The sequence below is a fragment of the Tenrec ecaudatus genome, chromosome 7 (genome assembly GCF_050624435.1).
Source record: "Tenrec ecaudatus isolate mTenEca1 chromosome 7, mTenEca1.hap1, whole genome shotgun sequence".
Taxonomy (NCBI): domain Eukaryota; kingdom Metazoa; phylum Chordata; class Mammalia; order Afrosoricida; family Tenrecidae; genus Tenrec; species Tenrec ecaudatus.
This window is the reverse complement of record NC_134536.1, coordinates 43364502-43389898: the sequence shown is the minus strand read 5'-3', so window position 1 is coordinate 43389898 and position 25397 is coordinate 43364502. Positions and strand designations below refer to the sequence as shown.

General features: G+C 40.4%; 1 protein-coding gene across 5 annotated transcripts in view; it reads left to right on the top strand.

The window, feature by feature from the left end:
* Positions 1-307: 307 nt before the first annotated feature.
* The window catches only part of RNF146 (ring finger protein 146), a 32610-nt gene continuing 7520 nt past the window's right edge, over positions 308-25397 (top strand). Inside the window, exons 1-3 of one of the 5 annotated variants that reach the window (XM_075554588.1) lie at positions 308-460; positions 20139-20245; positions 25255-25304. Coding sequence is in view for 3 of the 5 variants with exons in the window: in XM_075554585.1 (XP_075410700.1) it covers positions 1380-1408 (29 nt within the window). In the remaining 2 variants the exon portion in view is untranslated. Of the gene's footprint in view, positions 461-1358; positions 1409-20138; positions 20246-25254; positions 25305-25397 lie in introns of those variants that run through there. The other 4 variants (XM_075554587.1, XM_075554586.1, XM_075554590.1 and 1 more) reach the window with 4 other exon arrangements.

Here is a 25397-nt window from a genome sequence, read left to right as displayed (position 1 = left end):
AAATGACTGTTGTTTTTCCTCCCGAAAGAAACTAAACAGAACTTCTGGGAAGGGCATTTCACAATCGGGCGAGCGAGGTGTTGAAGAATTTCTTCGCGGTGACGAAGCTGTGGTTCTGAGCAGCCACCTCCTACTGGTCTCTGTCCGTCCCACTTCCTCCCACCAAAAGGTCCCCTCGCTGTTTCGGATGTTCGGGAACCTAATTCTACCGAAGAGGTCGGCAGTCCCCGGGCCACAACACCGCCGGGTCCCCGAGGACGGCGAGGGCGGGGCTTGGAGCCGCGGGGCGGGGCGGGGCGGTAGGGCGCGAGCCGGGCTGTGCGGCGCGGCTTCCGCCTCGCGCGGCCCCGCCCCCACGACGCGCAGCGCGGTCACGTGACGCCCGCGCGCGTCCCCGGCCGCTGCGGGCTCGGAGGCTGAAGAGAAAGAACTGCGAGGTGGACGCGGTGGTGGCCGAGAGGTGGGACCCAGGGCGAAGCCTTCCTTAGCGGGTAGAGCGGAGATGGCGCTTCCAGGACCGGGTCTCGGGGAGAGGAGGGCGGACCGGCAGTGTCACCCCGGCTGCGGCCCGCCCTGCCTCTGCCCTGCGCCGGGGGCCGGAGGGGCGGCGGCGAGGTCAGGGGCCGGGACGTTTATGGACGCGCTTGGGCCGGCGCGGCCTCGGCGGGCCGAAGGGAGGCGGCTTGGGCCAGCGCAGCCTTTCCTCCGCCCCCGCCGCGAGTGCTGTCGCAGCACGGAGACTGGAGGCCTCTGCGTTACCCGCGGCCGCCGCAGCCCCTGCCCCGCGCGGCGGCCCCGAGCTGGTCGGAGTGCGAGAGGTGTAGCCGCGGCCATTACTACGCAGCCTCTTCCGCCAGGGTCCGCGTCGTGGCCTTTGGCGGTGGCCGGGCCCCTGCCTTCTCCCCTTGGGGGTAGTGTCAGGCCTCAAAGCTTCGGGGAGGGGTGTTTTGGAGGATAACTTGCGCCCCGTTTTCCGTGTGGAGTCCACCCACCACTTAGGGCCTTTGGTCCGACCGAGGCCTGGGTGTACAGTCCCCGCATCGAATCTAGTTTGTTTTTAACCGGAGTCTCGGTCTATCCTCCTCCTCCTCCTGCTCCCCGAGTCTTGAATAAGACCCAGATGCGTTCGAAGGCACTGGTCATCTCAGACAGTGCACATTTCTAGATCTTTGTTTTCACGGGAATTAAGCCTCGGGGCCACTGGAGATCTCTCAGAATACCCTTTGAGCCTCCACACCAAAGTGTGTTCTAAAAGCGCACGCTGTTGCTTTGTTCTTGTTGGTGGGTGCAGAGTTCTATCCCTAACTCCCATCCCGTCAGAAAGCTATGATCTTCCTCCATTGTTTTGTTTTCTGAAGGGTCTAGAGGAAGGTTACGAAATGTGGACATGGAACAGAGCTCTCTACAGGTAAAACCTCCAGGAGTGTAAGTTTACCACACACATTCTGGCAACTGGATTTAGAGTTACTCACTTTCCTATGGTTTTGTTCTCCCGGTCATTTTAGGTAGAACTTATTTCTCAAGTTTTGAAAGTATCGTTTTGCTCAGCATCATTTTTGGAACATTGCATTATTGTGGAACTCAGAAGACTAGGAATAGAGGATAGAAAAACGCTTTGTCTTTGTATGACTGACGTTTTAGGTGCCAAGTGGTGCCTTTCCCTCATTGTGTTTAGTGTTTAAGCAGAGTGTAAAAGTGCCATGGCCTTGAAAGTTACAATTTTGGAAATTGAAGACCCTTAGTCTTCAATAAGTGAATCTGTACTTAAAAGATGTAGCAAGTAGAACACATGCAGGAAATAGCCCACACAACACAGGATTTACGATGTTAGGCTTGCTTTATGACCATCAAATATTTTTTTGGCACTGTGTGGCTGGGTGCTCTAAAAACACATGAAAATAGGTCAAGTAGATCTCATTTTAAAAGAGAAAATGGGAAGAGTGAATGCTACTCTAAAAATAGATGTTGGCTATGTTTATTTTGTCATAGTATATCTTAAAGTGGAGCACTTTGTTAAGCCTGATTCAGAGCTTGGTTTAGGATTTGTTTCAAATGGACCAGTGTAAGTTGTGAGCAAAATGGAAATAATTGAGAATGTGCCTGTTAATTGATGATGAGAAATTAGTAGAAGTATAGTCATCAGGAAAATTATTTCTTCAGATGTCTAATGACAAGGGGCGGGAGTGAGAATGGTGATCTTTCTTAAAGGAGACGAGCATGAACTCATTACATGCCATGTGTTGACCCATTGCGAAAATTAGGTTTCCTAGACTATAACTCTCTACAGATATAGAAAGCCTCCTCTTTGTTCCTCAGATTGGCTGGTGGGCTTGAACTGTTGACCAGCAGCCCAGTGTGTAACCATTATCCATCAATCAGCTTGAATTGTTGGAAGAAAGGATCTGACTTTTCGAAAGGGCCCTGAAATGGTTTCATGGCTTAAGGGAAAATTATCTGTTTAAAGGATGATGTGTGTAAGCCATACCATAACATGAAATGCCTGGACACATTGCCACATACACATATAAATGTCCCTTCACCCCAATATTGGTAGTGGACTCTATAGAATCTTTTGTATTCTTTTGGCTGGGTTCTGTTTGTGACTATGGAACCTAAATTTGTGAAACTGGTTGGGTTATGAATACTTTTTTGGCTAAAGCCATTTTATTAACACTGGCCTACAACCATCTGTGCTTATTTATGGATTGTGTTTAGTGTTCATAGCTTACTATCGGGTTAATTAAAACAAAACCTGTTAAATGCCTGGTAATTAGAGCACATAACATTTAGAATTACAGAATTATGTAGTAGGGTGAAATCACTAAGACATGGAGAATTATGACTTGAACAAAATCGCACAGATGATTAGTGACAAACCCTTGCTTATTTATAAAATGGTTGCAGGCTTTGGCACTTCTATGCCTGATGTGGTTAAAAGAAAATTTGCTGATACTCAGATTTCATTAAAATGAAACTTAAAGCTCACAGTTTACTGAGGGAAAATTTAAACCTTTAGTACTTGAATGTGAAGATTGTGAAGGTAGATTCTATGCAGTAATTTTTCGGAAGAAAATATACAACAGGTCTTCAAAAAATTTTTGGAACAATTCCATTATCTTTTTATATCGTTTTATCACAAGCTTTTCGAAACACTCTTGTGTATAATCCTTCAAACCTGTTGATTTAAATGAGTTTTGACTGAAGATTTGTTTCCAGTTATGGCCCCTAAATTCTGATAGGTAATTTTTAATAAGACATACTAACTGAGAAACTAAGCCTGCAGCTTTTGAGTTGATTCTGACTGACTACCCACAGACAGGGTAGAATTATGGCATAGGGTGAAAGCAGACTGCCTGATCTCTTGCCACCAAAGCACTGGCATGTTAGAACCCTCGGCTTTGGTGTTAGCTCCCCAACACCTAACCCAACAGTGACTAGGGTTCCTAGTAGGACCTAAGGAAAAAAACAAACTGCCGATTGAGTTGATTCCAACTCATAGGGACTTTCCAGGACAGACTAGAATTGTCTGCCCCCGTGTGTTTCTGAGACTTAAAATCTTTTTGAGAACCGGTAGCCGCTTTCTCCTCCCTCAGCAGCTGGCAGAATTGAACTGATAATCCTTTCGAAACCCACTATGCTACCAGAGTGTCTTATTGGAGATAGTAGTGAAAGCTACAACAAAAATATTATAGCACTACACTTGTCAATTTGGGGCTCCCTCTTAAATAGTAATATGGCCTGCTAAGTAAGACTTCATCCCTGTACTTTTTTTCCTGGTCTTAACACATACACCCACACCCCATAATTAGTATGCCTAAAGTTAGAAAGTTTGATTTCCCCCCCCCCACTGTCAATTAGGACTTTTGAATATAACATTTCTTTTTTTTTTTTTTCATTTTGCCCAACAGTTTTATTGGCATAGAATTCACACATCACACAATTCAGTAGTTCAATCACATCAAGAAGAGTTGTATAATCGTCATTACAATCAGTTTTATAACTTTTTTTCATTCTTGTATTCATCATTATGAGCTCCCCACTTCCCCCCAACCTTCCCTGCCAGAACCCCAAGGAACAATTAATCAGTTACTTTCTCTATAGAGTTACCTATCCTGATATTCATAAGCAGAAAAACATTTAAAAACACAAACAAAAACTAACAAGAGGGGACGGGGAGGGAGGGGAAAAAGTGAGGAGCTGATACTAAGGACTCAAGTAGAAAGCAAATGCTTTGAGAATGATGATGGCAGCAAATGCACAAATATGCTTGACATAATGGATGGATGGATTGTGATAAGAGTTGTATGAGCCCCCAATAAAATGATTTTTTTTTGCGTTTTATTCGGGGCTCAACATTTCATATTCTGAATAAAGGGTAAAAACTGTTCTTTTAGGCATTAGCTCTTAGCAATTGGAGAAGTATAGTCGGTCTTTAAATAGCTATGATTTTATATAACTGATTTATAACCTGATTTCTTTTGATTCTTTTAAGAAATAATTATTTCTTTAATCTGTAGGTGGAAAATATTTTTTGAGCTAGTGACTGATCTGAAAAGATAAATTGTAATTAACCTAAAATAATTCCACCAAAATAATCATATATACAAATAGGAGTGTGAAATTGTTGGATATACTGAAGTTGTAAATAGTACAGTATTACTTCATTTTATGTATACCTCTGAGTCAGAAAAGGTACGTTGGTGGTTATGTGTTGGGCTGCTAACCACAGTTCAGAAATCACCAGTGGCTCCAAGGGAGAAAGATGAGGCTTTCAACTCCTGTAAAGAGTTAGTCTTGGAAACTCATGGGGCAGTTAGTTCTACTCTGCCTTGCAGATCATCATGAGTTGGCATCTACTTGATGGCAGTGAGTTTGGTTTGGGTTTTGAGTCAGAAATGACTCTGTGGCAGAGTTTTTTTTGACATTCAATTGCTTGAATGAGTAAATTGGTTAAATTTACTGATACTCTAAATCAAGGGTCCTGAAAAATTTTAAACGGGGGGCCAGTTCACTGTCCCCCAGACCCGTTGTAGGACCGAACTATAGCTTTAAAAAAAAAAACCCAAAACTATGAACAAATTCCTATGCACACTGCACATATCTTATTTTGAAGTAAAAAAAACAAACGGGCAAAAACAGCCGGCAGACTGGATAAATGTCCTCAGCGGGCCGTGTGTGGCCCATGAGCTGTAGTTTGAAGACACCTGCTCTAAATCTTCCTCTCTTTTTTTTCCTTCCTCTCTTTTTAGTCTATATTTACCCTTTGGATGTTAAGGGGCAGAAGTATCTAATTGGTTTTAAATATTTTCTCATTTTTTGTCACCTTCTGGAAGATTATTTTTATAGACATTTGTATCTGAGAGGAACCACACCTATTGGCTTACTGAGACTTAGTATGCATTGGACTGCTGAACTCAAGTAAACATTTCCAAACCACCAGCTACTTTGCAGGAAAAAAGTGAAGCCTTTTACTCCCAAAAGTCTCAGAAACCCACAGGGGTAGTTGTACCTTGTCCTGTAGGTTTACCAAGAGTAGAAATCAAATGGATGTCAGTGAGTTAGTTTTTTGTTTGTTTGTTTTGTTATTGTAAAGCTAGATGAACAAATAATTCTGTCTTTAAAGAAGTATGGTCAGAATGCTCCTTACAATCCAGAATGGTGAGACTTACGTGTCACCTGCTTTGGATATGTTATCAGGAGAGACCAGTCCCTAGAAAAGGACGCACTTGGTAAAGTAGAAGGTCAGTGGAAAAAGACAGTGACTGCAGCTCTGTGTGCTCTGGTGACTGTAACAGTGGACTCAAGCCTAACACTTGTGTGGATGGTGCAGCACAATGCCGTGTATCCTCCTGTTGTATACACAGGATTACTTTGAATCAGAACCAGCTCAACAGCACTTAACAACAACAGTGTCCTCATAAGTCCCTTAGGTTATAGTTGATGTTTTAGTTTGTCAGAATCAGTTCCATCTGAACCTGAAAAATTTGTTAAAATAATTCAGTGTCTAGTAATGGTATAGATAAATTTTTTTTTATTTTTAACAATTTATTGGGGCTCATACAATTCTTATCACAGTTCATACATATACATACATCAATTGTGTAAAGCACATCTGTACAGTCTTTGCCCTAATCATTTTTTTCTCCTAGTATAGATAAATTTAAAAAGTTTATTTTATTCTGTTAATTGATTTCTAATCTGCCTATTTTGTGTTAGATTGTTAATTTGCAGTGCATTCTATAGACTTGTGTTGTCCCTTAGTCCAATATAATAACCACTAGCCAGGTGTTGCTCTTGTACACGCGATAGCTGGCTAGTCCATTGGGCTCTAAGCATAAAATACACACTGGACTTCAGTGTTTGTTGTTATTAGGTGCTGTTGAGTAGATTCTGACTCATCTGTATGAAATGCTACTCAGACCTGCACCATGTTTATAATTTAGTTGGAGCCCATTGTTGCTTGCAGTCACTGTGTCAGTCAATCCGCTTGAAGATCTTCCTATTTTTGCTGGCCCTCTACTTTACAAAGCACGATGTACTTTTTCAGGGTGTAGTATGAGCCCGGAGGTGGAGGGGATTGTTTTCCCCTTATATTGAACATTTAATAATATAGGCTATGTTGGGTTGAATAAACTACATAATTAATCTTATGTTTTTGCAGTTTTAATTGTGGCTACTAGAAAATAGAAGTTTTACTATTAGGTAGTCTGATTATGTGCCTTTGAATCCCATCTCTGAATCCCTTTGTGACTTTGAGTAAGCTACTTAACCTTGTGAATCTGAATTCTCATTTGTAAAATGCATAGTCATATTTCACAGGGTTTTGTGGATTCAGTGATCTAAGGAATCTTCTCTAACCTTAGTATATGTAGATGTGAATCACTATTGATTATATTTTGTAGGCCTGAATTGGGGCAAGGAGTTTTTTTTTTTAATAACTAGTTTATTTTAGGCTTTGGTTTGTCTTAAATTTGTGTGTGTGTATGCGCCTATGTGTGCAGGCCATGTAGTTTGTCACTGAACCGTCTCTACTGTGACGCAGACATTCCCAGATGACAGACGGCCTTCTGCTGTCAGGACTCAGGCTGGATGTAATGATGCCATGTGGGTAGAGCTGCCCATCTGAGCTTGGCCAGCAGCCTGTGTCCCGTGGTGCTAGGAGTTTTCCTATCAAACACCAGGTATTATGATACTGTTTATGGACCACAAGTTACTTAATTAGGATCTAGATTACAACATCGATTCTAGTTCATTTTCCTTGCTTCAACTTTATTAGTTATGCTTTTCCAAACTTCTCTTCAAATATAAGAATTGGAGAAAATCCCCATGTTATGTATTATGTGTTCAAGGGTTCCTGCAGGATTCTTGCTTTAATCCTATGGAGCTTTCTGTTTACTTTTAACTAAATCTTGCTGGGCAGGGGGCTAGTATTTACTAAATTTCAGTGTGGAAGACCCACGCTTTGTTTCCAAAATATAGCTTTGAAAAATAGCATAGATGAGAAATAATTTAAGAAGGCGCTGTGACTATATTAGCTGCTGTTGAGTTGATTTCTGCTCATCATGACCTTATAACATCATGATGGTAGACCTGGATTATACTCAACAATTGTCAGCATGTTCTAGTCCATGGTTGCTGCTGTTGTGCCAATCTGCTTACATAGGCTCTCCCATGCTCTTGTTGGCCCACTCCCGTTATCCAGGATTATGTGCTCTTATGGTGTTTGATGCTTCCTGATGATGTGCAAGCTGGTTGGACAATGATCTCTTGTGAGTCAGTTTTCAAAGGCTAATTTTCAGAAGTAGATTTCTAGCAGTCCTTTCTTATAAATTGTTTTATTACCACATTTATTCTTTTAGTGCTGATGTAGCAAGGCTTTTACTTTGAAATTTGTAGTAATAGGTTTATTTCAACTATGTCAAATAGTTCAATTAAAAAATCCACAACTTATTCAAATGTCCAAAAATGGAGTTTTTAGTGAATTCTCTAAACTATTTTGATGCTACTTTTTTTTCTTCATTGAACTTGGATTTCATTCAGTATCAATGCAATTCTTTATTTCAGAGATAAAATGCTTATTAATTGGATAAGCAAATAGAACAAGATTTGAGCAAATGAATACAGGGATAGAGAGATTAAAGTATAAAGTTTATGTTAAAAATTCATGTTGTTGAAGTATACAAAATAGTCACCAGTTTTACAACTTCTACATTTATAATTCATTGACACTGATGCCGTTCTTCAAGTTGTGCCACTATTTTCACTCTCCATTGCATAATTGGTCATCTCCAAAATTCATTTCTCCTTAGGCTTTCCAACCTTTCAAATTGCTATTGTCAGTTTGATCCCATATTGGCACTTTTCGAAACGGTATAGTGCTCAAGGTGACATCCTTTACTAATCAAACTATTTGATTTAAAGAAGGCAAAGGTGGTATTTTTGTTAAAAGTAAAGATTTTTCTCAGAGCAATTAGAGTTCATCTAGCTTCTAAGGCTCTAGAAAGTCTGGATTCTATGAGAATTTGAGATTCTGTTATGCATTTTTCTCCTTGTGGTCAGGATTCTTCCAGAGATTAACACAGGGCAGTTCTTCTGGTCTCATGGCAAAGGAGGCTGCTGCCCGTGCAGGCAATTCTTCCCATTCCTGGTATTCTCCTGTTTCTCAAAGTGAATGAGAGCAATTGTTTTGTCTTGGATGATGACTGAGACACCTGTAAGACCCCAAGTTCTATTCAGTAAACAAGATGACAGAGCAGAAGCACTAAAGTGCTCATTGTCTTGAAGCAAAGAGCACCATAGTTTGACTCTTTAGAGGTTATTCTTCCCCCACCCCCAAGATGAGATAATTCTAGGAAAGATTCCCACATATATGTAGGTTCCCCATACCCACCCTGAGTATGAGCTGGACTTAGTGATTCACTTCCAAAGAGAAATGTAAAAACGGGTAGCAATAATATTTAGAAAAACCTGGCATGGTAACCGTATGAGGACGGTTAGCATCACTAGCATCACCAGTGATAACGCTTGGATGTGCACTTGATATGAAAAGGGCACTTTAATTTTGTGGCATTCTTTCTAAAAACCTATTGCCATTGCCACCTGGTGTGCTTCAGAGTAGAACTGCTCCATAAGGTTTTCCTTTCTAAATATTGTTAAGAATATACAAAGCATAAGCATATCAATCAAATGTCTATGCATACATTTCCATAACATTGATCATATTCTTTGAGTTGTGCATTTGCTCACAACTTCCAAGTATATTAACCAATATGTTGGCAACTTGATCCCATAAGGAAATTTTTTGATTGATGTATAGGTCTCAAGGGTTAATCTAGGCTCTGTGTTCCAAAAAGCCTACATTCCTTGAGGATTTAAAATTCCATTCTTGCCATTTTGATTGGCGTTATCTATAGATTCTTTGACTATGGTGTTCTATAACAGTAGCTTCTTACGTATTCCCCTCTATCAAGTCAATTATAACTCATGGCAATCCTATAGGACGGGTAATTCACCCTGTGGGTTTCTAAGACTTCAACACTTCACAGGAGTAGAAAGTCCCATCTTACCCCCATGAGCAACCAAAAACTAAGCCCTATGCTGCCCCGAACCAGCGGGACTCAGTTATTTGAGAGGTTACCAAGGGGGACCCAGCCTGAAAGAGAAACGAGAGAGAGAGAGAGAGAGAGAGAGAGAGAGAGAGAGAGAGAGAGAGAGAGAGAGAGAGAGAGAGAGAGAGAGAGAGAGGGAGGGAGGGAGGGAGGGAGGGAGGGAGGGAGGGAGGGAGGGAGGGAGGGAGGGAGAGAGAGAGAGAGAGAGAGAGAGAGAGAGAGAGAGAAGCGAGACCAAGCAGATTCTTGTCAAGGTCTCTCTTTATTGCTACACAAGCCTCTTTTTAAAGGGTGAGGCAAACAAAAGAATTCCAAGGGAAGGTAAAAAAGGGAAGGGAGGGGGTGTAGAGCACACAAGATAGGGAGACACAAATCTAAGGTTGTAATGTCTGGTGCTGGAGTAAACAAAGGTGGGCCATCTGGTGTTTGTCAGGATAAGATAAGGTTGAGGTGAAGTGGCTTTAGCCCTGCCAGGCAGACAGCATGGAGTCGGTCTTGTCAGGCTGATTATGTCCGGTTCCCAACACTATGCCATCAGGTCGATTCCAACTCATATCAATCCTATAGGACAGAGAACTGCCCTGTAAGTTTGTGAGATTCTTCTCCTTTGTTTCATCATTTTATTGGGGGCTTATACAACTCTTATCACCATCCATACATACATCAATTGTGTAAAGCACATTTGTACAGTGGTTGCCCTTATTCTCAAAACATTTGCTCTCTAGTTAAGCCCTTGGCATCAGCTCATTTCCCCCCTCCCTTCCCACTCTCCTTCCTTATAAACCCTTGATGATTTATAAATTATTACTTTCTCATATCTTATACTGTCCAGCATCTCACTTTTCTGTTGTCTGTTCCCCAGGGAAGAGGTTATATGTAGATCCCTGTAATCGGTTGCCCCTTTCCACTCCACCATCCCTCCACCCTCCCGGTATCGCCACTCTCACCACTGGTCCTGAAGGGATCATCTGTCCTGGATTCCCTGTGTTTCCAGTTCCTATCTGTAGAAAGTGTACATCCTCTGGTCTAGCCGGATTTGTAAGGTAGAATTGGGATCATAATAGTGGGTGGGGAGGAAGCATTTAGGAGCTAGAGGAAAGTTGTATGCTTCATCATTGCTACACTTCACCCTGACTGGCTCGTCTCCTCCTTACGACCCTTCTGTAAGGGAATAAATACCCAGTTGCCTACAGATGGGCTTGGGTACCCACTCCCCACTACACCTCATTCACAGTGATATGATTTTTTGTTTTTTGATACATGATCCCTCGACACTTCGTGATCACTCAGGCTGGTGTGCTTCTTCCATGTGGGTTTCATTGCTTCTGAACTAGATGGCCCTTTGTTTACCTTCAAGCCTTTAAGACCCCAGACGCTATTCCTTTTGATTGCCAAGCTCCATCAGCTGTCTTCACCACATTTGCTTATGCACCCGTTTTGTCTTCAGTGATTGTGTTGGGAAGGTGAGCATCATGGAATACCAATTTAGTAGAACAAAGTGTTCTTGCATTGAGGGAGTACTTGAGTGCAGGCCTAAATTGAGATTCTTTACTGGAGTAGACAGCTGCATCTTTCTCTTAGTGGCTGGTGGTTTCCAGCTACTGACCTTGCAATTCACTGACCCAGCACTTTATCTACTATGCCACCAGGGCTCCGGTAGGAGGCAGAAAAAAACCCCTACAAACCCGTGAACACGTAACTGGAATGTCCCATGAAATCTCTTGGAAGCCAAAATCCAGGAAGCTTGGATATATATAAGCAACTCCAGCAGCTACTCCTATTTCCTTGCTTAAAAAATTTTTTTGTTTTGAATATGCCTAGATTGAGCACACACCTTTTGAAAATTCAGATTTTTACAGGTGTACACCGTGTTTATAGCAATTAATCAGCTGCGCAATGATACATCATTTCAGTGTTTTTGTCACTGTGAGCTCAAACTCAGTACAATCCATAAGCAACAATCTCTCATTTCCCTCACACTCCTGGTAAACAGTAAACAATTTTTGTGTTTTATTAATGTCTTTTCTTCTCATTATAAACTAGGTCATACAGTATTTGTCTACTAGTGATTAACTTCACTTAGCATATTTTAAAGTTAAAACCAAATTGTTAATTTAAAATTTTTGAGGCCCCACCTACATACTCCTCCATCCTCTGGTGTGTGCTTCTATTGTGTTAGGTGATTCTATGTTAAAAGTTGGGTCTGATAGTGTCCGTGATTTTTGTTTTCACATTTAGGTTCTTTATCTATTTTGAATTTATTTTGTATTTGATGACATGAACCTTGCTGCATTTTTCTGCTTGTGAAAATCCACTTTTCTTAACACTATTTCTTGAAGAGACTCTTAACCCAATGTACATTTTAGTTGATCATACTTGTGTGGATTTATGTCTGAAATCTCAAACACTGTTTTTGGAAGAAGCATATATGAGTTTAGACACTTAATATTCAATTAAATATTCTCTGAGAATAAGTTTTAAATAAGTATGGTATAAAGACATGTAAGGTAAGGAAAGATAGACAAGACTAATGACTACAAGCAGCACCCAGGAGGAGTTTGTGAACCTACCCCAAAAAGTACTACTTAGAATTCCAGGTAAAGTAACAGTAAATGGACTTTTAAGAATGGTTGAGTGACTTTTGTGATGGGTATATGTATAATTCATTTTCCAAACTGGAACACCTTAGTCAGGAAATAAAGTGCTAAACTGAACAAATAGTGAAACCTTTCTGTGTAAGCCAGAATCCGTGCTCATCCTGGTAACGGGTCTTGTTGTATTTGGGAGCTTTGTGAAGCTGTTTTAGTAGCCTAGAAAGAAACCCATTATGGTTTATTCTTGGATTTTTATTTATATCCTGGAGAACTCTCTTGATGAACAATAGCTGGGTGAATGATGTACTTGCCAAAAAATAAGGAAAATGGTTTGAATCTTATTTTCATAAATGTTATATCCTATCAGATTTTATGTACTCTGAAAGAAAGGATTAGTTTTAGCTATCTTTGAATCTCCTATGGCTCCCAGTGTGGTGGTTTGTTCATATTTAGAACTCAAATATTGTGTTACATAAGTAAATAATTCTGTTTTTTTAAAAATCCTCTTCCAACAGTTATTGTAGGTAGCTAGTTCTTTATTCATTCAACAAATACCAGTTCACATCACCCAAAATTGTTGGGCTGTTATTTAGCCACTTTCTTACCATTGAGTTGATTCTGATCCTGACCTATAGTGATCCCATAGGACTAGTTAGAACCGTTTTATTGTGTTTCCATGGCTATATATTTTTAACTATTTTATTGGGGCTCATACAATTCTTATCACAGTCCGTCCATCCATCCATCCATCGTGTCAAGCACATTTGTACATTTGTTGCCATCATCATTCTTAAAACATTTACTTTCTACTTTATCCCTTGGTATCACCTCCTCATTTTCCCCCTGCTTCCCCATCACCCCTCCTTCACGAACCCTTGATAATTGACAAATTATTATTTTGTCATATCTTACACTGTCCGACATCTCCCCTCACCCACTTTTCTGTTGTCCATCCACCAGGGAGGAGGTTATATATAGATCCTTGTAATTGGTTCCCCCTTTCTACCCCATCCTCCCTCTACCCTCCTCCACAAGGGACCATCTGTCCTGGATTCCCTGTGTTTCCAGTTGCTATCTGAGGTAGAATTGGGATCATGATAGTGGGTGGAGAGGAAGCATTTAGGAACTAGAGGAAAGTTGTATATTTCATCATTGCTACACTGCACCCTGACTGACTTATCTCGCACGCCCCCCTGACCCTGGCTGTAAATTTTTATGGAAGCTGACTGTCATGTCTTTCCCCATGCTGAGATAGGCACTAACCCTATTTGCAAGCAATTTCAATGAACCTGTTACATTTAGAAATGGAAGTATATTATATAGAATACAGGGGAGGAAATAATTTTATGGAGGTAATTGGAGAATGTAATAGTGGGTTGATCACACCTGTGCAACATAACATATATACTTGTGTATGAGCTGAGTTTTTCCAGCACATTTTTAATGCAGTTTTGTGGTAAAATTAGGTGCCTGCGCTGATATTTGGGTCGACTTATACTCGAGTGTGTACGGTATTAAGTAACAAATATGTATTCATAAGCCATTAGAGAACATATAATAGCTTTGGGGAAATATAGAACTACAAAGGGATGTTTCGATAACTGAGTCTTTTGGTATATTTAAAGTAATAACCTATAAAGCAAAGGTCCTCAAACTTTTTAAATAGGGCCAGTTCACTGTCCCTCAGACCCTTTGGAGGGCTGGACTATAAAAACAAAACAAAACACTATGAACAAATTCCTACGCACATCGCACATACCTTATTTTGAATTAAAAACTAAAATGGGGCAAAAACACCCAGTGGGCCGGATAAATGGTAGTTGTGAGAGAGATGAGAACTGCGTAGGATCCACAGTTGTCCTAAAGAGCGAGCGAGAGAGAGAGAGAGAGAGAGAGAGAGAGAGAGAGTGTGTGTGTGTGTGTGTGTGTGTGTGTGTGTGTGTGTGTGTGTGTAGACTGGGATGTGAACATTAGGCTTCATGTATGGAGTAAAAATGGTCCATTTTGTCTTTTAAAAATATATCACTGAAAAAAAAAGAAAAAAATATCACTCTGAAGCTTGGATTTTTTTTTTAATTTGAGGTTAAAACCAAACTAAGATAATTAGCTTGACAAATGCTTTGAAAGCTAGTAGGGCAAAGACTGTACACATGTGCTTTATACAATTGATGTATCTATGGATTGTGATAAGAGTTGTATGTATGAGTCCCTAATAAAATGTTTTAAAAGGGAAAAAATAAATAAATTGGCCACCACATAAAAAAAAAGATAATTAGCTTGATCATTACTCTAGCTGGGAGAATATAGGTTTCAACTAGAAAACTTTCAGGGGCTAGAAAGTACAGCAGAATAGATTCCAAAGATCTTTAGAGACACAGCTCACAGAATTTGATGTGATCACTTGTGGAGATGGTGAGGAAAATGGATTTTCTCATTGTCTTCTATCTCTGCTCAGTGACGAGGGTATGTGGAAGCTGAGAAGTCATCTGGTAAAATTCATGCACAGTGGTATTTGTGTAGTGTGTGTAGATGAGAGAAATATAAAGAAGTTCTTTTAAGAAAGAAGTTAGAATGATTCTGTTCCATGTTGGGCAGGAAAGGAAATGAGATGAGCTGCTGGCAGAAAGATGGCAAGAGACTGGCAGTCACAGTGAGATTAATGAGTATTTTTAAGACTGAATAGGTGAACTGTAAGGATCAGAATTTGAGAGTGGGATTAAGATTTCAGAAAGGTAGCATTTTCAGGTGACAGTTTCAAATGTAATTGACCTGGTGGCACAATGGTTAAGCACTAGATTGCCAACTAGAAAGTCAGTGGCAGCTTCTCAGGAGAAAAGACCTGGCAATATGCTCCCATAAAGAGTACAATCTAGGGGCTGCTATCAATTTTTGCACATAATGACATGAAACAATTTCAAATAGGATTGTTGTATTTCAATATTAGAAGATGAAGTTTCTGTAACTTGGAATTTTCAACATAAAAAAGTAAGGGCATTGTATCTCGAACTGTATTTGATGTGCTGCCTTCATCCTTATCACCTTAGGTGAAATTTCCTGCCTTCAGCTGATGTCAGCCGGCCTACACTCTCCAGGGATAGGAGCTGGGAATGGAAATTTCTAACTAACCAGCTAAGTGAAACTGATTCGCAGACCTAGGCAAGTTTCAGGAGCTCTAAGTTAGTTATTAAGGAGCTCTCTTGGTGTTGTGGGTTATGAGTTTAGGCTGTTACCACAACGTACGCATTTCAAACATTCCAGCTCTGGGAGAGAAAGATGAGGCTTTCTGCTGTCATAAAGATTTACAGATGTATTTTCTAAAGTGAGCATTACTGCCCCCTGGGGTGCTGGAACAATCCAGAGGGGGCTGTAAAAGCAACAAATATACTTTATCCTGAATTGTAAGCTGTAGTAAAACGCTTTTCATTGCTCCAGGCACTGAATAATTTTTATTTTTTTCTTCACATAAGGTTGGGAATCTGATTTCCAGACTAAGAAACTCACAAGGGCAGTTCTACTCTGCCCTGTAGGGTCGTTATGGGATGGACTCAACTCAGTAGCAGTGGGTTTGGTTTGAATTTGGAAATTAATTATTGGAAGCCCTGGTGGCATAATGAAAGTTGGCAGTTTGAACCCGCTCAGCAGCGATCATCTCTAAGGTTATAGCAGATACCTTGTGACAGCTTCTACTTGATCATATGGGGTTGCTAAGGATCAAAATATCAACACCTAAGTACATTTCTTCTCTGAGCATACAGTCAGATGCTTGATTATATGAAGAAGAATGCTGTGTCAGTAATGGAGGAAGGCTTATTAACAACCTTCGGTATGCAGATAACAACCTTGCTAAAAGTGATGAGGACTTAAAGCATTTATGAAGATCAAGTAGTACAGAGTTCAGTATGGATTATACTCAATATAAAGAAAACAAATCCTCACAGCATTGTGATAAACAATTGATATTTCAGGGATGATAGTGCTTGGGTCCACAATCAGTACTTTAAAAAGCAGCAGTCAAGAGATCAAATGGCACATTGCATTAGGTAAATCTGCACAAGACCTCTTTAAAGTATTGGAAAGCAACGATAATACTTTGAGAACTAAGGGGCACCTAAGTCTTGATATTTTATCTTCTTTTTTAATTGGGATATAATGCACTTATAGAATTCAGTAGTTCAGCCACATCAAGAAGAGTTGCGCAGTCATCACCACAATCCATTTTGGAACGTTTTCTTCTTTCTTGTAGTTACTATTGTTAGCATCTCATTCCCCCCAACCTCCCTGCCATGCCTCTAGGTAATTATTAATCCAGTCACTGTCTCCATAAATTTACCTGTCCTGGATTTTATATACAGAAATATAAAACAAAATCAAGAAACAAACACAACAACGGTTAAAACAAAACAAAAACAAAGCTCAATTGAAAAAAAATTTTAAACCAGAACAAATTTATAGTGGGTCAAAAGGATAATCAAATGATAAGGTGTCACATTAACCACCTACCCGCATCTGTTGTAATTGACTGTACAGTGCTTTTCTTGTAGCAAAGCCACATACAACCCTGGACTGTGGTTAGAGGGGATTCACTTTGCAAATGGATTTTGGGGCTTCTGTCACCATAATATTTCTGCAAATTGGGTGTTCTGAATAAGCTTTGAAACCATTCCATCCTCAGGATTTGGGTTTTTATTTAATAGTCCGGGGATCACACAGGCTCCTCTGTTACTTCCAAGTGGACTTAGTTTATGCCTTACTTAAATGGATGCTTGTTTTAAGACAACCCTTTAACACCCCAGGCACTATTCTTTCTGATAGCTGAGCACCATCTGATTTCTTTACACTGATAGCTTCAGTGATCTTTCCATGACGGTAACTATCAAGTAGAGCCATGCCATAAGAATTAAGTAGGTTAGGGCTTTGATTAAGAGTGAACCAAAAGTTGCCATCATGTTCTTAATTTCCTCCTGAGTATGTGTTGTCGTAGACTAGATGGCAGTGAGTTTGTCTGTTTGAGCCATAATGCAGGTGAAAGTTGGATACTGATATTCAAAGACTGAATAAGAATTGATGCATTTGAATTATGGTGCTAGTGAAGAATATTAACAATACCATGGACTGACACAAGAATAAATGAATTTGCCTTGGAAGTATAGCCAGAATGTTCCTTAGAAGCGAGGATGGCTCTACTTTGTCTCACATACATGGGCATGTTATTAGGTGAGACCAGTCCCTGGAGCACATCATGCTTAGTAAAATGGAGAGGCAGCCATAGAGAAAGGTCCTCAGCAACAAGATGGATTGACCCAGTGGCTGCAGCAGTGGGTTCAAATGTAACCGCAATTGTGAGGATGGCATATTTTTTTAATCGCTTTATTAGGGGCTCATACAACTCTTATCACAATCTATAAATACATCAATTGTGTAAAGCACATTTGTGCGTTCATTGCCGTCATTCTCAAAACATTTGCTCTCCACTTAAGCCCCTAACATCAGGCCCTCCCTTTTTCCCCCCTCCCTCCCCACTCCCTCCTCACTCATGAACCCTTGATAATTTAGAAATTATTATTTTGTCATATCTTGCCCTGTCCGACGTCTCCCTTCACCCAATTTTCTGTTGTCACATGTAGATCCTTGTAGTCAGTTCCCCCTTTCCAACCCACCCTCCCTTTATCCTGCCAGTATCTCCCCTCACACCACTGGTCCTGAAGGGATCCCTGGATTCCCTGCGTTTCCAGTTACTATCTGTACCAGTGTACATCCTCTGGTCTAGCCAGACTTGCAAGGTAGAATCGGGATCATGATAGTGGGGGAGGAGGAAGCATTTAGGAACTAGAGGAAAGTTGTACTTTTCATCGTTGCTACATCGCACCCTGACTGGCTCGCCTTCTCCCCAAGACCCTTCTGTAAGGGGATATCCAGTGGCCTACAAATGGGCTTTGGGTCTCTATTCCGTACTTCCCCCCTCATTTACTATGGTAAGATTTTTTTGTTCTGATGATTCCTAATACGTGATCCCTTTGGCACGTTATCACACAGGCTGGTGGGCTTCTTCCATGTGGGCTTAGTTGCTTCTGAGCTAGTTGGCCAATTGTTTACCTTCAAACCTTTAAGACCCCAGATACTGTATCTTTTGATAGCCGGGCACCATCAGCTTTCTTCACCACATTTGCTTATTCACCCACTTTGTCTTCAGTGGTGGTGTCGGGAAGATGAGCGTCATAGAATGCCAATTTAATAGAAGAGAGTATTCTTGCATTGAAGGAGGACTTGAGTGGAGGACCAATGTCCTGCTTCCTTAATACTAAACCTATAAATATATGCTCATAGATCTATTTCCCTGTCCCCATATATAAATATATTTGCATATGTACATGTCTTTATCTAGACCTCTATAAATGCCCTTTGCCTCCCAGCTCTTTCCTCTATTTCCCTTGACTTTCCTCCTGTCCCACTTTCATGCTCAGTCCCCACCAGGGTTTCAGCAATTCCTCTTTGGTTACATTACCCTTGATTATGCCCTACCTGGCTTCCTACACCCTTCTCACCACCGATTTGGATCACTTGTTGTTTCCTTGTCCCTGGATTTGTTAACACCACTACCTTTCTTCCCACCTCCTCCTCTCCCATGTCCCCCTCAGAAATGTGGGTCCCATTGTTTTCTCCCCCAAATTGTTCATGCAGCCTCTCTTACTTAGACAAACCTGTAGAGATAATAACATGCACAAAAATAAGACAGAGCAAAACCAAGCAACAATAAACAACAAAACAACGACAAAACAAAACAACATCAACGACAAAAAATAACAAAACACAACAAGAAAAGCTTGTTGTTAGTTCAAGGACTGTTTGTTGGCCTTTAGGAGTGTTTTCCAGTCCAGTCTACTGGGGCACCATGTCCTGGCCCCAAAGTCCACCTTTAGCATTCCCTGGGGACCTCGCTGCTCTGTTCCCTTGCTGTTCTGTTACACCCCCTTAGTGTTTGCCTTGGTATGCCGGGATCAGATCGGGCGCAATTCCCACACTGTGTCTCAGGTGTTTTCCCCTGTAGGACTATGGATCAGCGATGGATGTTATGGCTCATAGTGGGACTGGCCATGTGGTCCTCTCTGTGGACTGGCTGCTCTAATCGGGAACATTGTCTTCAAGGCCTGGTGGACCTGGATGTGCTCCACTCTCTCCTCCCACTTCATCTGCTCCATGTGCTCCGATCAGATATGTCCCTCTCCTGGAGCTGCAGATTCAGTGCTATCCTTTGAAATACATTCTTCTGGGGGGAGGGGAAAGTGTTCTTTTAGTAGTTGGGATTGGGACTGGCCCCACAGACCTCTCCTGGTTCCTTACTCCACGCCTGCATGTTGCATTCATATCTTGGAGCACTGGGTTGAAGTCTGGTCCCCCTTTCCCTGTGGAGATATAAACAATACCCTCCGCTTGGGTGGATTAGTGCCTGTGCCCCCACTACCCATTTCTTTTTTTTACTATTTTTCCTTTCCCCACCTCTTGTTTAGTTGTCCACCATATGTATCCTTGTATTTGGTCTGATCCCTGCCACATTACCTGATCTCACTCCAGGAATGTTTGTAATATAGTAGCTTTTTTCCTATGCCACTTTTGCATTTTTTTAAAATGCTCACTTCAGCAGACTCGTGTTGTACTTGCCCTTTTGTGCTTGGCTTACTTCGCTTCGCATGATTTCTTCCAGTTCTTCCCATGCAGCGATGTGCTTCATACGCCCATCACTGCTTCTTAGCGATCCATAGTACTCCATTGTATGTATATATCACAGGTTTTTAATCCACTCATCAGTTGGTGGAAATTTGGTTTGTTTCCAACTCCTTGCAATCACACAGAAACTTTTTAAGATGGAATTTTATTTTCATCTTAATCTGTAGAGAAGTTGATGGTGAGGATTTTTGTTGTTTTTGCTTATGCACCATAGACAAAAGAATGAGCCAGAATTGGAAGAGAACATCATGCAAGCTGACTGACTACTGGTAAAGATGTCTTATATTTGCGCCAGGCGTCTGTTGGATCTTTAATAGAAATGTAAGTACAGCATCATGGTCTTTACAGCTTTATTCACATTAAATTGTTATGTATATTTTGAAATTTTTCCTCGTAGGGAAAATTAAAGTTAGAAGAACAAAAGGCACAATCTGGAATGACCTCCAAAATCCTCTAGGTTCTACTTTGTTTTCATATAGGCATCTACTCAGATAATCAAGGTAGACCGAAAGTACCAGCTTTTACATACTCCTATTTATGAGTTGTTCTCCTAACCATATTAGGTCAGTAGTTCGAGACCACGAGCCATTCCTTGCAAGAAAGACGGGGGTATTCCTAGCTTTACTCCTATAAAGAGTTACAGTCTGAGTAACCCACAGAGGGAGTTCTGCCCTGTCCTATAGGACTGTTATGAGTCGGCATTACTCAATGGTATTGAGTTTAGTATAGTTATAATTAAACACATTTACAAAATACGATCGCTTTCCGGTAACTACATACTTATTTGAATGAATTAAAGGAATTTTACGCATATTGTTTTTGTGTTCGTTAATTTAGCACTTCATTGCTTTCTTTATATATGATTTACATGGTCCAGGTTTTAGGTGATACCTTTTCCTATCAGTTAGTGGTTATATAATGTGTTTTTAAAGCCTTACTTTACTGTGAACTTGCACATATTAAACTTCATTATGTTAGTGATGAAACATGTTAGTTTTCAAGAGAACATCATGTTTTATCCTTCAAAACCTGTCTTAGTGTTTTGGCATAACTTATGTTTAGCTCATAGAATTCATTTTTAGTGAGTGTTTGCATGTGGTGTTACTTAGGGGCCCAACTATGTTCTTTTGCATGCAGAAATAAAATCTTTTTTTTTTTATCTGAACAAAATACTGTTTGTTCAAGAGATTTTTTTCTTTCTCCACTAAATGGATTTGACATCCTTATAGAAAATCCATTGGCCATGGAAGGTTAATCTCTGGTATGACCTGTATATTTATGGATTGTGATTATACACACACACACACACACACACATGTTGATGGAAAAATGGAATTAGAAATTGTCTTAGGCTGTGTTCTTTGGAGAAGCAAAGCCATGACGCTTATATATTACTTATTGTCATCACATTAATTCTGACTCATAATGACCCTATAGAAAAAGTAAATTTGACCCCATTGGTTTATGAGGTTGTAAATCTTCATGGGAGTAGGATGTCTTATTCTCCAAAGGAACAGCTTGGTAGATTGAACTACTGACTTTTTTGGTTAATAGTCCAACACGTAACCTATATCACTAAGGGCTCCATACACATACACACACACACACACACAACACACACACACACAGAGAGAGAGAAATTTATATCAAGAAAATGACTCACACATTTGCAGAAGTGGGACAGTCCAAATCCACATGTCAGATGTTATACTGGACTAACTGAATGTTTCTTCTGACTCAAATAGTTAAGATTTTCAGGAAGACCACAGGCTGGTGATTGCAGGGAATGAAACACCCAAAGTCAGCAGGGCAAATGAACAGGCCAGTGAGCCCCAGGATGGGTAGACAGTATGCCAGACCATTGGCTCAAGTCCAAAGAACTAGAGGCCCATGCGCCAGATTTGGGACCCAGACCCAGCAAAAAGCAAGCAAGTCTTCCTACAGCATCCGTTTACACTGGAAGCAGACCACAACCCTGTGGCTATCAACTTCATCAGAGTTTTGTTCGCAATGTTGCATTCTACCCAGTTTTACCCTATTATGGAGAATATCATCATATTGTTTTAGGTCAGATCATGGGGATTAATAGGTCCTACCTGCCAAAGCACAAAGAACACTGCCCTAGCCAAATTGACACCAAGCTTTTCACTACCACAGTACTTGTTTTCATTAACTTTTTGAAGGCCCCTTGTATGGCCAGTTGTTTTTCTGTAAGAATGCCATATCCATTCAGTAGGAACTAAAAAGTCTCTTGCATAAATGATGTTGGGATGATGGCTGCATTTCTACATGGAAAAGAATGAAGTTGGGAGTCCCATCTATCCAGGAGCATTGGATCTGCTTTGGTTGAGTCTTGTGATTAATGGTAAGGTCAGCAGTTCAAACCTATCTACTGCTTCCCAAGAGAAAGAAGGAACCCTGTCCTAAAAACATCAAGCTGATTCAAGAATATGCTTGATGGCAATGAGTTTAGTTTGGTCTCTTCCTTTTATTTCTATTCTTATGCATTGCAGACTGCTTTAAGTTTATAGAAAGTTTTAGTCCTTTTTAATTTCTTTTCAAGATCACCAATAGGTTTGAACTACTGACCTTCAAATTCCATGTGAATTTGATGGTTGGCTTTTCCATGTCTATAAGAAAAAAAAGTTAGACTTTTGGCAGAGATTACATTGAATCTGTAGATTGAGTAAATTGACATCTAAACAATACTAAACCTTTATAATCCATGAATATAAGGTATATTTCATTTCTTTGAGCAATGTTATATAGTTATATAGTTATATATAACTATATAACTATAGTTATATAGTTCTCATTTCAGTGAAATTCATATGTAGGTATTTTATAGATGGAATTGTTTTGGGTTATAATTTGGATTGTAAGTTGCGGGTATACAGGAATGTACAGATTTCCCTGTGTTGATGTTGTACCATGCCTTTGTGCTGGTTTATTAGCTCTAGTAGCTTTTTTGAGGTCTCTTTGAGTTTGAATGTATAGATTATGTTATCAGCAGAGACTGGTTTTACTTCTTTCCTATTTGGATGCTCTTTAATACCTTTCTATTTGACAAGGACTTCTGGTACAATAATGAACAGCAGTTAGGTAAGTGGGTGTTTTTCAAAGTTATTTCGCCCATGTGCCTCCTTTTCAGAAAAATTACTCGGCACCTTCCTGACAATTGAAAAATTTGTTCTGTCACCCATAATCCTGGACAAACTGTACAGTCAGCATGCCCCAAACTCCCCCCCCCCATTGTTCCAGTGCCTCCTAGGGGACAATATTGCCCACTTTGAGAAGCACTGTCTTAGAAAGCTTTCCAACTATGTGTTGTCTTAATGTTCTTTGTTGTTCTTCTCTGTGTTCTAATGTCATAGCAATGACAACACAATTCATGATTAAAGGGTTTATTAGCGAATTTAACAACTGTAATGCCTGTAAGAAATGTTCAGGATAGATTTTCAGACATAACACAAAGCCTTTCACATCTCCTAATATATATATCTAAAGCAGTGGTTCTCAACCTTCCTAATGCTGCGACCCTTTAATACAGTTCCTCATGTTGTGGTGACCTCCAACCATAAAATTATTTTCTTTTAACCTTTTACTAGGGGCTCATACAACTCTTATCACAATCCATACATATACACACATCAGTTGTATAAAGCACATCTGTACATTATTTGCCTAAAGGGAGGGGAGAGCGAGGAGGGAGGGGAAAATAGAGGACATGATGCAAAGGGCTTAAGTGGAGAGCAAATGTATAAAATTATTTTTGTTGCTACTTCATACCTGTAATTTTGCTACTGTTATGAATTGTATGCTCCCTGTGAAAGGGGTCGCTACCCAGAGGTTAAGAACTGTTGTACTAGACCTATGCAGGAAAAGGTCATTTGGTGAAAATTGGAGAATTTGGCTAGAAGAATCACATTAAATAATTCACTGTCCCTGAACTATGATAGTAGCAATTTAGTTTGTAGTCTTTTTTTCTTGAAAAGGTGTTGGGTTTTGTTTGGGGCTTTTTTTGCATTGGCTGAGATGATAATTTTTTCTTCTTTGTTTTATTCATATCGTGTATTACATGATAGCTTTCAACATTGTCGAACCATTCTGTATTCCTTTTTTCTGTCTTAGTATATAGTTCTTTTTGTATGTTGTTGGATTTGGATACTTAGTGTTGTATTGAAAAATCACGAGGTGTTGACAGGATCAGGTATCAGGCATCAAAAGACCCAAACAATCTTATCAATGCAAAGGATGGAGCTTGGAATGGTGACCCAAAGCCTATCTGTAGATAATTGGACACCCCCTCACAGATGGGTGACAGGGAAGGGACAAGCCAGCCAGGGTACAGTATAGCACTGACGAAACATAAAACACTCCTGTACTTTAATGCTCCCTCCCCCCTACTATCATGACCCCTGTTCTACCTTTAAAATCCAGCTAGACCAGAGTATGTCTAGCTCTCGACAGATAAGAAACTCTCGACACATGGAGTCCAGGACAGATAAACCTCTCAAACCATAATGGGAGTAATGATGCTATGAGGGTAGGGGTAAGGTGGTGGGAGAAATGGGGAACTGATTGCAATGATGGACATTTCAACCCTTGCCTCCCCCCTACCACCACCACCACCCAGGGTGATGACAACAGAAACATAGGTGAAGGGAACCAGCAGACAGTGTAAGATATGAAAATAGCAATATATAATTTTAAAAGGATTTATGAGGGTGAGCGTGTGGGGTGGGGGTGGGGGGAATGAGCTGATACCAAGGGCTCAAGTAGAAGAAAATGTTTTGAAAATGATGATGGCAACATGTGCAAATGTGCTTGACACGATGTGTGATTGATTATAAGAGCTCCCCAAAAAACGATTTTAAAAAAGAAAGAAAAAGTTTGCATCTGTATACATAAGGGATACTGGCCAGGAATTTTCTTATGTCAAGAATGCTGGCCTTTTAGAATGAGGTAGAAAATCTTCCCTCCCTTTTTTGGAAAGCATTTGCTATGGAATGAAGTTAATTCTTCTTTCCATGTTTGGTAGAATCACCTTATGGATTTGTACTAAAAGTGCTAATGGGCTTTTGTACATGTGGGAAAACAGTTGAAACAAGGGGGGTACCCCCCAAATCTGGTAATGTTTATCTCAAAGCTATGTCTTCAAATACAGTTTTATCACCTTCAAAGTATTCTCCATTACACTTAACTTCATTTGTCAACTCTGCTATTCCATTCTTGGAAATATTTTTCAAACTCATCTGTTTGAATGACTGACAGCACTCCCTCATTTTTTTTCTTTACCTCTTCTATTTCATCAAATTGCTGTTTTTCAGATCCCTCTGCATTCACAAAAACAAAAAGAATTCACATGGATAGATGTCAGGTGAGTCAGCTGCTTGGGGCATGCTGTTTTTTGTCCCAAATTGGCGCACTGAGATGGCTGCATCACCAGGTGCATTGTCATGATGATAAAATA